Source organism: Vanacampus margaritifer, chromosome 12 (assembly GCF_051991255.1).
Source record: "Vanacampus margaritifer isolate UIUO_Vmar chromosome 12, RoL_Vmar_1.0, whole genome shotgun sequence".
NCBI classification, from domain to species: domain Eukaryota; kingdom Metazoa; phylum Chordata; class Actinopteri; order Syngnathiformes; family Syngnathidae; genus Vanacampus; species Vanacampus margaritifer.
In genome coordinates this window covers 22,439,855-22,452,000 of record NC_135443.1, presented here as the reverse complement: position 1 = coordinate 22,452,000, position 12,146 = coordinate 22,439,855, and the positions used below count along the sequence as shown (strand labels likewise).

Below are 12,146 nucleotides of genomic sequence, written 5' to 3'. Positions count from 1 at the left end.
TATATGTATATGTATTTAAAAAAAAAAAAAACATTTATTAAAATTTTTTTAATTGATTTGTTATTTAAAAAAAAAAAAAAAGGAGAGCAATGATGATGTCAAATCGAATGAACAATACTGAGCTCTTCTGTAGAAAAAAAAAAATAAATAAAAATTAGTGGAGGAAACTTTAACTTAAATCCATGAATAGATCGCTCTAATAATACAAGGCTATTACAATCTACTAAAGTAATAGGGGAATATATGGATGATTTTGGCCTCGTCGACAACTGGAGACTTAAAAGAAGGAATTTACCTTCTTTTCCACTGTGCACCGGTCTTTTTCAAGAATTGATTTTTTTCTTACAAATAATTCTATTGCCGATAAAATTGTTACACAAATACATCCTATTATTATTAGCGACCATGCACCAGTCTCCCTTACCCTACAAGTTGATTATGCCTTTAAACCACCCCCGACATGGTGTTTTAACATCTCACAGCTAAATTCCGCAGACTTTGACAAAATTATAAGAAGAAAGTGGACAGTCTTTTGGGAAATAAATGACTCTCGAGACTTTTTTTTTTTTTCAGGAGAGCTCAGTATTGTTCATTCGATTTGACATCATCATTGCTCTCCTTTTTTTAAAAAACAAATAAATTAAAAAAAAATTAATAAAAATGTTTTTTTTCTCTTTTTTTTTAAATATATATACATATATATATATACATATACACATATATATATATATATATATATATATATATATATATATATATATATACATATATATATATTTTTTTGTATGTGGGTGAGCATGTGCATGTGCGTGCGTGCGTGTGTGCGTGTATTCATCAGTTCACCTAAAGCCCATTAAAAAAAAATCCCATACTAATAATATAATATAATAATAAATTGCCAAATGCAGAAACATCAATGTAAGTTATCACGATGTAGTGGCTCTCGCTAGCAGACAGAATTAAGTATCCAGAATTAGGTTAAAAAATTCTATATACGTAGACCATGTTTCGATAAATTTTGATATTTGTTTTTTATTTGAGGCAGATATTTTTTCCATTAAAATGTGATTTATAAGGAGGTTAGACCATTGGTCGATATTCAGAGTTTGTTTATTTTTCCAGTTAACAAGAATTGTTTTTTTAGCGATAGTAAGGGCTACAAGTGTAGATTGAAATTGTTTATGTGGTAAGTCAGTTGTTGTTAGGTCACCTAGCAAACACAAGTTTGGAGATAAAGGTATCCTACAGTCCAAAATAGCGGAAAGTTTTTCTAAGACTTTAGTCCAGAAATACATAACCGGAGTACATAACCATAAAGCCTGAACATAAGTGTCTGTAGTGTTTTGTAAGCATTGGAGACAAATGTCGGAGTCTGAGAGTCCCATTTTCTTCATCATATATTGAGTAATGTATGTTCTGTGAATAATTTTATATTGGATAAGTTGTAAATTTGTGTGTTTTGTCATTTTAAATGCGTTTTCACAAACTTGAATCCAAAAGTTAGGTTCCGGTGCTATAGACAAGTCTGTCTCCCATTTCGAGATGGGTAAAGACATTTTATCAGTATATGAAAGTAACTTATATATTTTTGAAAGTTTTTTTGTTGTTGTCGGAGAAAGCTTGTTAATATCTTTAGCTAAATCAGGCGGTTGGAGCGTACCCCGAAGTGTTGGAATTTTTTTTCTTTATCAGATTTTTAACTTGTAGATAATGTAAAAAAATTCCGTTTTTTATATTGTATTTTTGGAGCAAGGATGTATATGATATAAACATATTATCTGAGAAGAGATGGTGGAGATGTGTAATTCCTTTCTGCTCCCACACACCTAAATGAAACGGTTGGTTGTTAAGTTGAAAGTCGGGGTTATGCCATAGGAGAGAAAGCCCACAGGGCTCCACTTGGGCTTTTGTCAATTCTAGTGCCTTCCACCAGGCAGTCACGGTGGCGGAAATCATTGGGTTTTTAAAACAATTATGACGCTTAATCGATGTTGTAATAAAGAGTAAATCTCGAAGTCTGAGGTTATTACAATCCTTCTGTTCTAGTTCCAACCAACAGTTAGTGTCTCTGTTGGGTTGTGCCCATAGAATGATATATTGTAGCTGGTTAGCTATATAGTAGTACATAAAATTTGGTGCCTCTAGACCACCTTTGGATTTACTTTTCTGAAGAGTAGATAGACTAATCTTTGTTTTTTTTTTTATTCCAGTAAAATTTTGTAACGGCTGAGTCCAACAACTGGAACCATTTAGCCGTAGGTTTAAATGGAATCATTGAAAAAAAATAGTTTATTTTGGGTAAAACTTTCATTTTAATGGTGGCTATTCGTCCTATTAGAGAAATAGGAAGATTATTCCAGCGCTCCAAGTCACTATAGATGTTATCCAGAAGTGGAGAAAAGTTTAAATGAATTAAATCAGTTAATTTAGGTGAGATTTTTATGCCTAAGTATTTTAAATTACCTATAGGAAATGAGTAGTGTGGGTCCTGGCTTGCAGGGTTCCATGAATTTTCTGTAATAGGTAGAAGTGTTGATTTTGTCCAGTTAATAGAATAATCTGATAACTGTGAGAATTTAGTTATTAAGTTAAATACTTCCCCTAGCGAAGTAGCCGGCTTTTCTAAATAAAGTAAGATGTCATCGACATATAGATTAATTTTATGTTCTGTTACCCCAGAGTGAATTCCTTGAATCCTTCTTTCCTGGCGTATGGCTAATGCAAGTGGCTCAATAAATATTGCAAATAATAAAGGGGATAGTGGGCATCCCTGTCTTGTGGCTCTCTGTAAAGTAAAGATATAATCCCATTAGTAGTAACTGTAGCTTTTGGAGAATCATATAATACTGATACCCAGTGGATAAATGATTTCCCAAAGCCAAATTTATTTAAAACAGCAAAGAGGAAGGACCAGTTAACTTTGTCGAAAGCTTTTTCTGCAATATTATTAGTAGAGTGCCGATCTTTAATAAAGCCTGTTTGGTCGCTATGAATAATTGTCGAGATTACTGTTTCTAGTCTAGATGTGAAAGCCTTAGTGATAATTTTAATATCAGTGTTAATTAGTGAAATCGGACGGTAACTTGATGGAAGGGTTGGGTCTTTTTCTGGCTTTAATAAAAGTTTAATTGCTGCTGTATTCATGTGTGGGCGTATGTAACCCTTAGTTTTAATTTCTGTTACTACTCTTAAGAATAGTGGAGCAAGCATTAACCAGAAGTGCTTAAAAAATATAGCCGGATAACCATCCGGGCCAGGTGCTTTGCCATTAGGCATACTATCTAGAGCACTGTACAACTCGTTTATAGTAAGTGGCGCATCTAACATGTCTTTATATTCAGTAGTTAACTGAGGTATATTTAAGCTACTGAGGAATGCCTCAATATGCTCAGGGTTAGGCTTGTTAGTTTCTAAGTATAGGTTACGATAATAGTTATAAAAAATGTGATTAATTTCTTCTGGTCACTCTCCAGACTTATCTCCATCTCTTCTCTGGGAAGCTGGGAAAAGCGGTAATTAGAGGTAAAATTATATATTCATCTTATAAAAAGGAACAGGATTTTTTTTTTAAAAAAAAAAGACTTGGAAGATAAAATTAAACAACTGACGGATTAGTACACAATAAACCCAAATAACCAAATATGGACTGACTTACAAAATACAGTTAGACGATATGTTATCTTAAAAGACAGAGTTTATAATACAACAATTGAGATACAACAACTTCGAATGTAATAACAAATCAGGTAAATTTCTTGCAAACCAACTTCAACGCAATCGGGCAAAATCTCTTAAAACGGCTATTAAAGGGACAACTGGTGAATGCACACAATCACCAGAAGAAATTAATCAAATTTTTTATAACTATTATCGCAACCTATACTCAGAAACTAACAAGCCTAATCCTGAGCATATTGAGGCATTCCTCAGTAGCTTAAAAATACCTACTGAATATAAAGATATGTTAGATGCACCACTTACTATAAACGAGCTGTACAGTGCTCTAGATAGTATGCCTAATGGCAGAGCACCTGGGCCGGATAGATATCTGGCTATATTTTTTAAGCACTTTTGGTTAATGCTTGCTCCACTATTCTTAAGAGTAGTAACAGAAATTAAAACTAAAGACAGGGATGCCCACTGTCCCCTTTATTATTTGCAATATTTATTGAACTGCTTGCATTAGCCATACGCCAGGAAAGAAGGATTCAAGGAATTCACTCTGGGGTATGTTAGACATTATTAACATTTTAATTCTTTATTTCATATATTAACCATGTTGAAATGTTTTACAGATGTGTAAAGTAAGTGAAATAGTGTTGAACTCAGTATAATTTGACCTTAACCTAAGCCATACACCTTGTTTGGTCTAAAATTCCTTCTCAGTGTGCGAAAACACATTCTGTTCGTGAGAGCAGAATCTGCCTCGAACACACACACACACACACACTGTTTGCGCCATCGCTCACGGCCACTCTAAATCTGATTCATCTTGTTTGTGAGATATTGTTTTGAGAAAAAGTACCCGAGGAGTGTATTTTGTCTGGAGATCGGCACAGCTGCAAATCTGTTGTATAACGTGTTTTAAAAGGCGTTTCACTTTCCAAGCTCGATACTATAAGAAGCCCTCTCTCCCAAGGGAGGACACATTTGGCACGCTTAATTCCACCTTTTTACGTGATGTAAACTGTTGCCGGTGACCAGAGAATTCTCTGTAAAATAAATCATCCTTGCAAGGTGTTTTTTCTTACAAGAAGTCTGTCTCCAAATTTTTGGAACACGCAAAAGAGGATATTATTTTAGCCTCTTTCAGGTAACAGAACACAAAATTAATCTATATGCCGATGATATTTTACTTTACTTAGAAAAGCCTGCTTTCTCGTTAGGGGAAGTATTTAACTTCATAACTAAATTCTCACATTTATCAGATTATTCTATTAACTGGACAAAATCAACACTACTACCTATTACAGAAAATTCATGGAACCCTGCAAGCCAGAACCCACACTACTCATTTCCTATAGATAATTTAAAATACTTGGGCATAAAAATCTCACCTAAATTAACTGATTTAATTAATTTAAACTTAAATCCACTAGCATTCATAGTGACTTGGAGAGCTGGAATAATTTTCCCATTTCTCTAATAGGACGAATAGCCACCATTTAAATGAAAGTTTTACCCAAAATAAATGATTTTTTCAATGATTCCATTTAAACCTACATCTAACTCTTTACAGTTGTTGGACTCGGCCGTTACAAAATTTTACTGGATTAAAAAAAAAGCAAGGATTAGTCTATCTGCAAGTTAAAAGTATGATAAAGAAACAAATTCCAACACTTCGGGGTACGCTCCAACCGCCTGTTTTAGCTAAAGATATTAAAGCTTTCTCCGACAACAACAAAAACCTCTCAAAAAGTTACTTTTGTATACTGATAAAATCTCTTTACCCATCTCGAAATGGGAGACAGACTTGTCTATAGCTCCGGAATCTGACTTTTGGATTCAAGTTTGTGAAAACTTATTTAAAATGGTGGGGTGCCTGGCGGGCCTGCCGTGCCCCGTTCTGCTGCGTTGGGCTGGGGGCGCGGGCCGTGTTGGGGTGGGGGCGCTCCTGGCTCCTGGGTTTGCTCTCCGGCCAGTGGCCCCTGCGGGGCCCGGGGTTTGTTCCTTGGCGCTGCCGTGGCCTGGGGGGTTGTGCTTGCTCTGTCCTGGCCAGGGTCGACGGCTCGCCTCTTTGGTGGAGGTTTTCATGCATGCCAGAGCCACCACACCAGCATCCATCGAAATTCAAACACAATCTGCTTCTTCCTCTGGTCTTTGAATCGGTGGAAGCTGATGTCTGCTTCATCTATCCTTCCTTCCTTTCCTGAGTCTCTCCTTTGGTCTCTAGAGGTCTCCCTAATTTGTTGGAATTTAGATGTTTCTGGGATTGATGAAAGATTCTGGTTGGTAACCCGGTGGGTAGTAGGTGATGTCTGGTCGGTGCTGGATTTCACTTTCCTTTCTTTTCTGTCTCCTGACAACCTCATGACTCAAGCTGGATTCTGAAGTATTCGGTTTAGGTGAACGGTATGGGATTTTTAATAGGTTTTAGGTGAACTAATGAGGTCACACATGCACACACACGCACATACAAAACAAAAATTTAAAAAAAGAGAGCAATGATGATGACATGTCGAATCTGTAAAATTACCGAATGAACAATACTGAGCGCTCTCAAAAATAAAATTAAAGCAGAAAGAATATGGCCGAAATAGGATGTTGTGGTGACGCAAGCAAAAAAAAAAACGCTGCAAGCGAGCGTCTGTTTGAATTCGGGGGTGAGTGTCCGCCTCGCTTCTCGCTGGCTTTTCCACCGTGTGAGTTTGCAACGGTTGGTCGCAGCAGCTCGTTTTGCACACCGGAGGAGAGAGGCGTCGCTTGGTGTACAACATTTAAGCGGATCAAAAAAAGACATAAGTGCCGTGTACTGTAGTACAGGTGAGCCATTCTTTCTCCTGCAGCGCCTTCCCTTTTTTTTATTATAAGAGCCCCTCGAACACTTCCACTTTTTCACCGGCATCCTGGTGGCCATGCTAAATAATTTAGCTAATGCTAGCGCTATTGCTATCAACGGTTTTAAACACGGAAACACTTACCGCTATCTCCGGGTGGCGACAGACCTGTACAGCTGGTGCGAACAAATGTTTTTTTTGTTTTGTTTTTAAAACGTTGGTGAATATGTGAATGTGCCGATTTTAAGTGCCACACCTTGTCTCGCCGCACGCATCCGTGCCCGCCTGTGCGAACTACATTGACTACTAAGTGCAATCGCACAGCCAGAAAATGCTCAACCCTCGTTTGGTGTTTAATGTAACATTGGCCAACATGTCTGCGGTGTGGGCACATTTAAATTGTGCTTGGTTAAAATGTCAGTGCTAAATAAATATTTTATAATAATATTATAATTTTTATTAATTATAATATATATATATGACTTCCATACCGAATCGGTCAGGGCCCGGGTTAACAATGACCGGTGCACCACAGGTAGGATGTGAGCTGGAGGAGAAGAAAAACTTTTGGTTGGAACTTGATGAAATGATGCAGAGCATCCCTAGAAGTGAGAGAGTTGTCATTGGTGCAGACTTCAATGAACACATTGGTGCAGGAAACAGAGATGATGAGGAGGTGATGGGCAAGTTTGGTATCCAGGAGAGGAATGCAGAAGGACGGATGGTGGTTGACTTTGCAAAAAGAATGGAAATGGCTGTCGTGAATACTTTCTTCTAGAAGAGGCAGGAACATAGGGTGACCTACAAGAGGTAGGAGTACACAGTTAGACTACATCTTGTGTATACGGTGTAATCTGAAGGAGATCAGCAACTGCAAAGTAGTGGTAGGTGAGAGTGTAGCCAGACCGCATAGGATGGTAATGTGTAGGATGAGTAGTAAGGTAGTAAGGAAGACATAGATGGCAAAGGCAGAGCAGAGGACGAAATGGTGAAAGCTGAAAGAGTGTTGTATGACTTTCAGGAAGGAGTTGAGACAGGCTCTGGATGGTCAGGAGGTGCTTCCAGATGACTGGATAACTACAGCATATGTAATCAGGGAGACAGACTGAGATGGTTTGGACATGTCCAGAGGGGAGATAGGGAGTATATTGGCAGAAGGAGGCTGAGTTTTAAAATGCCAGGCAGAAGGTCTAGAGGAAGACCAGAGAGGAGGTTTATGGATGTAGTTAAAGAGGACATAAAGGTACAGTGGAACGTCTCAGAACTCGTACAATTCGGACTTCAACCCCAAAAATCTGAGTAAAAAATGCCTCGGAGTTTGAATTCATTTTCGGAGTTCGAACACCCAAGCAAAGCAAGCTAAGCCGAACATACCTTGAAAACGGGTAGCTGAGTAAAGCCGAGCGAAGCCGAGCAATGCCGAATGCTCATGTTGCGGTAGTTGAGACGATGCACTGCCCATTTCCAGTCAGATCGTGAATACTCCCGGAGGTGCTCCATACTCGCAAGTGCATTTTGATTTTTCCATGACAATTTTCTTTACCATGGGCCCAAGGAAAGACAAAAGTGCCAGTGGCAGCAAAGAAAAACATACAGTGCTACGAACCACTGGGGTCGCACAGTTGGAACTACCATGACTACTTTTGTAAATACTGGCACGGGGACTCCCCTTAGCTGTTCAACAACGTGCCTGACGTTAAACAATGCACGCAAGGACCGCTTAGTAGTCTAACAATAGGCCCAATGTAAAATACACAAACTCAGCACTGAACTTAAGCTAGCATTAACATAGCATTTATCATCCACTGATCCCACCACACCACAATAGTTAAGGTATTTTTTATGGAGGTTTATTGGAGGTTGAACAATTCGGACTTTGAACGCTTCACAGGAACGAATTATGTTCAAACTCCGAGGTACCACTGTAGTTGGTGTCAGAGCAGAGGATGTAGAGGACAGGGTTAGATGGAGGCCACTGATTCACTGTGGCGAACCTTGAAGGGAAAAGCCGAAAGGAAAAGAAGATCATCATCATCATTATTATTATTTATTGTTATTATCATTATTGTTATTATTATTACTGCTGTTTTATTGTTGTTGTTATTATTATTATTATTATGCTGAAACCCACCCATCCATTCTCAGTCAGTTCACTTACCGTAATTTACTAGTGCAGTATAGTGAAGTTCTTTCATTCATCAATGCCTATCCTTCATATCTTTGGGTGTCGGAGCTGGAAAAAAAATATCAGAAAACTTACAACTAAAATCAGCACAAAAAAAGGGATGCCACATCAGGCTGCTTAGTAACACAACTCCTCGTCCAATCAGATGGTGACATTCAAGTCACGTCACTTCAGCAGCGTTCCATTCAAAACATTCATATCAATGATCATTGGACTTACTGGACTTAATTTAGTCATATCTAATAATATTTATGTGATTTAAAACATTTAATGCAGTTTACTTTTACAAAAACAGTAGCAGACTTTTGTCTTTTATGTGCTCGCTATGCTGGCTCGCGTCATCCGGAGCTTCAAAATATATCTTAAAACTTTACAGACTGTAATAAAACTTCACAATACATTACAAAATAAGATAGTCTAACGGTCCATTTACCTGTTGATGTCTCCTGAACGCTCGAACAATGTTTTTGAAGGGTCCAAAAACGACACTTTTCCAATGACGCTCATTCAAAGAAGAAGCGCTTATTGTGGATTCTTCCAAATGGACGATGAAGCTCAATCATTCGATGACGTCATATCCAAAGATCAAAGGAAAATTCGACCAACAAAGCAGTCACAAAGACTATGTTTACAGGTGGCGCCGGTGCGCTCTCTTACCTCGCGAACACCTGCTACCAGCGAAAACAGCCACCGTTAAATGCGTGGATTTTTAAGTACCTACTTAGAAGCTACTTGTATTTTCTTTACTATTGAAGATGTAAAACCAGAATATGAAAATGGAGGAGCCTCCTCCGTTCCTGAGGTGGTGCAGGCCCACAAGCATCTGTCTCAGAGTCTGTTACACATATACTGTTTTTACCTAAACTGAAAAGGCTTTATTGTTGATGGGAAAATTGTGGAAAATTCATATGCAGTTTTTTTTTAATTTTAATTTTTATTTCTTTTTTAATAAAAGACAAACTGTTTGGCACAAGAATGGCAAATGACAAATGTAATGTCTCTTTGGACCAATCTGCAACTTCCTTGATTGCCCACTACACCGCAACATTGAGAGCCTGCAAGAAGATGTCCTGACCAGATTTGAAGAAGTAAAAAGTTGGATTTATTTGCTGTAGTGTAGCAAGTCTTTCCTCTGACAAAGAGCATTGGATGGCACATACGATGATCCCGAGCACTGTTCACTGCCATGGTCCAAAGGGAGGGGCTCTTCAGATTGATGCATCTGGAATGTCAAATTAATTCATGAAAGCTACAGTAACTCCAATAAAAATAAATGGACTGATATAAAGATTTAGAAAGGTCACAATATTAGACTTTCTTTCCCCCCAAATTAGCATCTGTCTAAAGTTCGGAAGTTATCACATTGTATTAAAAAGTAAAATGTTTTACACTAAATTATATACACTACTGACAAAAAGTTCGGGACATTTGGCTTTTAGGTGAAATTTCAGGACGAGCCTAAAATGCATTCAAACCTTTACAGGTAAACTTAATGTGACCTTCTCTAAGATTTTGAATGCACATGTTCAAGTGTCAAATGTTTCAGTACTTTTTGCACAAGTTGCTGTTCTCTAACTAGGAGTTTAACGGCAAAATTCACAAACGACAATGCTGTCATTACACCAACATCAAAATTACTTGATACTCAGAATTCATAAGGAAGCAGGTTAAAAAGCTCTTCCTGTTCAGTTTTAAAGAAAAACAAAAGTACTGTCATCCCTATTCCTTATCTCCTCTAACGCCGACTCTTCCCATCTTAGTACCTACTGTTTTCTTCTACCACAACTGTTAGTCATTACCACTTATAATATATGCTTAGGTCTTAAACCTTTTAGTAATCTTTTCCTCTTTAATGCCAGTACTTATCAGGTCCTGCTGGGGAGGATCCATTCACTCATCAACAACAGGTGCTGAAACAGAATTCTCTTAGGAAAACATTTTTCAATGTAACCAATCTTTTATACAGATCTTATGGCTACATTCAATACAACATTGTTAAGGCTCTTACTTACAATTTTTGTGTTGTTCCAATTAGGATCTACATGAGTCACTGTCAAGTTTGTTAGTACATGCAAACACTACAATAATACCTAGCAAGTATTTTTAAATTTAGTCAACAAGGGTTTAAAATCGCTACCTGTCAAAGTAATAGTAAATAGTCCATGGTCTTTTCGAGTACAGAATTGTCTTATTCTGTTAGAAAGTCATTAAGTCATTGCAATTCCACATAGAAACTTATATCATACAAGTGATATTTTTCATTCACACAAGGCCTTCAGTTAACTTTGCAATTTGGGAGTGTAGTTAAGAAAGGGAGTGTAGGTTAGCTGAATTCTTGTCCACAGAAAGTGGAGTCACTCACTCAGGGTCAGACTGATAATGGATAAACAGAGGCCTCTCATAACACAAATATCTGTTTATCATCAACAACAACACCAGTGTTCTAAACACTTTATCTAATTACACTCTGAATTCATCCACTAATTCTGCACTTTTCTTTTACTTAACTCTAAAATCATTCACATTTCAGCATACTGTTTCATCTTATTCATTTATTTTATCAGTCTAATTTCACCTCGTACCCCCCTGGGAGAGGGACTATTAACTTAAGTATTTATGGCACCTTACACACGCACACACACCTCCTGCTGACCTTCCTTCTTCCTCATCTTCAACTTATCTGCCAATCTATCCCTTTTTAACATTCTCATTAAGGACTGATTCACATTCAAACATACAACCAACTACTGGAGCTCCCACATCTACCTGATGTAGTGAAGTAGCATAATATTCTGCATGAAAATGTCCTTATTGCTTAACGTTAAATCACTCTAATTTGTTTCAAATATTACTCATCATTGATTACCACTCAGACCCAGCAGTACATTTTCTATACCACTTGGAGTTATTAAGACAATAGTAATAAAAAAAAATCTTCTCAAATGCCATTCCTCAGTCTAACACTTAATGCCATCAATATATCAAAAGTTAGAAGTACATTTTCATAACTTTAAGTTGTTTAACTTTACTACCTCCTTATTGAATGAAATTAATACTATGTGACTTATTCATCCAAAAACTACAACAATGGACAAATCTGTGTTCATGCAAAGATCCCTTATAGCCTTTAAGAACTACATTTAATTATCAAATTCAATGTTATAACACCTTCTTTCTGAAGTTATTTTTAAAAATGAATTCACCTAAACAATCATCAGAACTCCACATATTTGCCTGCCACTTAATCACATTTTTTATTGCCAATCAAACCTATAATAGAAATTGTGTAATAAATAATTTACATCGGTCATCAATTTTCCTACTATCTGTACTCTTGTTATATTAAGTTAAAAAGAAAAATGTTAATTTAAGGAACAAAAGCACACAGCAATTTTGAATATTTCTTCATCAAAATCTCTTTCATCTATTGGCCTTTGTTAATTACTAATTATTAACTAATTTTT

General features: G+C 37.0%; 1 protein-coding gene across 2 annotated transcripts in view; it reads left to right on the top strand.

The window, feature by feature from the left end:
- Window positions 1–12,146, top strand: part of LOC144061950 (uncharacterized) — a 33,848-nt gene that overhangs the window by 21,485 nt on the left and 217 nt on the right. The window contains exon 7 of one of the 2 annotated variants that reach the window (XM_077582905.1): window positions 10,542–10,589. The exons of the other annotated variant lie outside the window; for it this stretch is intronic. Coding sequence (XP_077439031.1) covers window positions 10,542–10,589 — 48 coding nt within the window. The remainder of the gene's footprint in view (window positions 1–10,541; window positions 10,590–12,146) is intronic. 2 annotated transcript variants of the gene reach the window in all.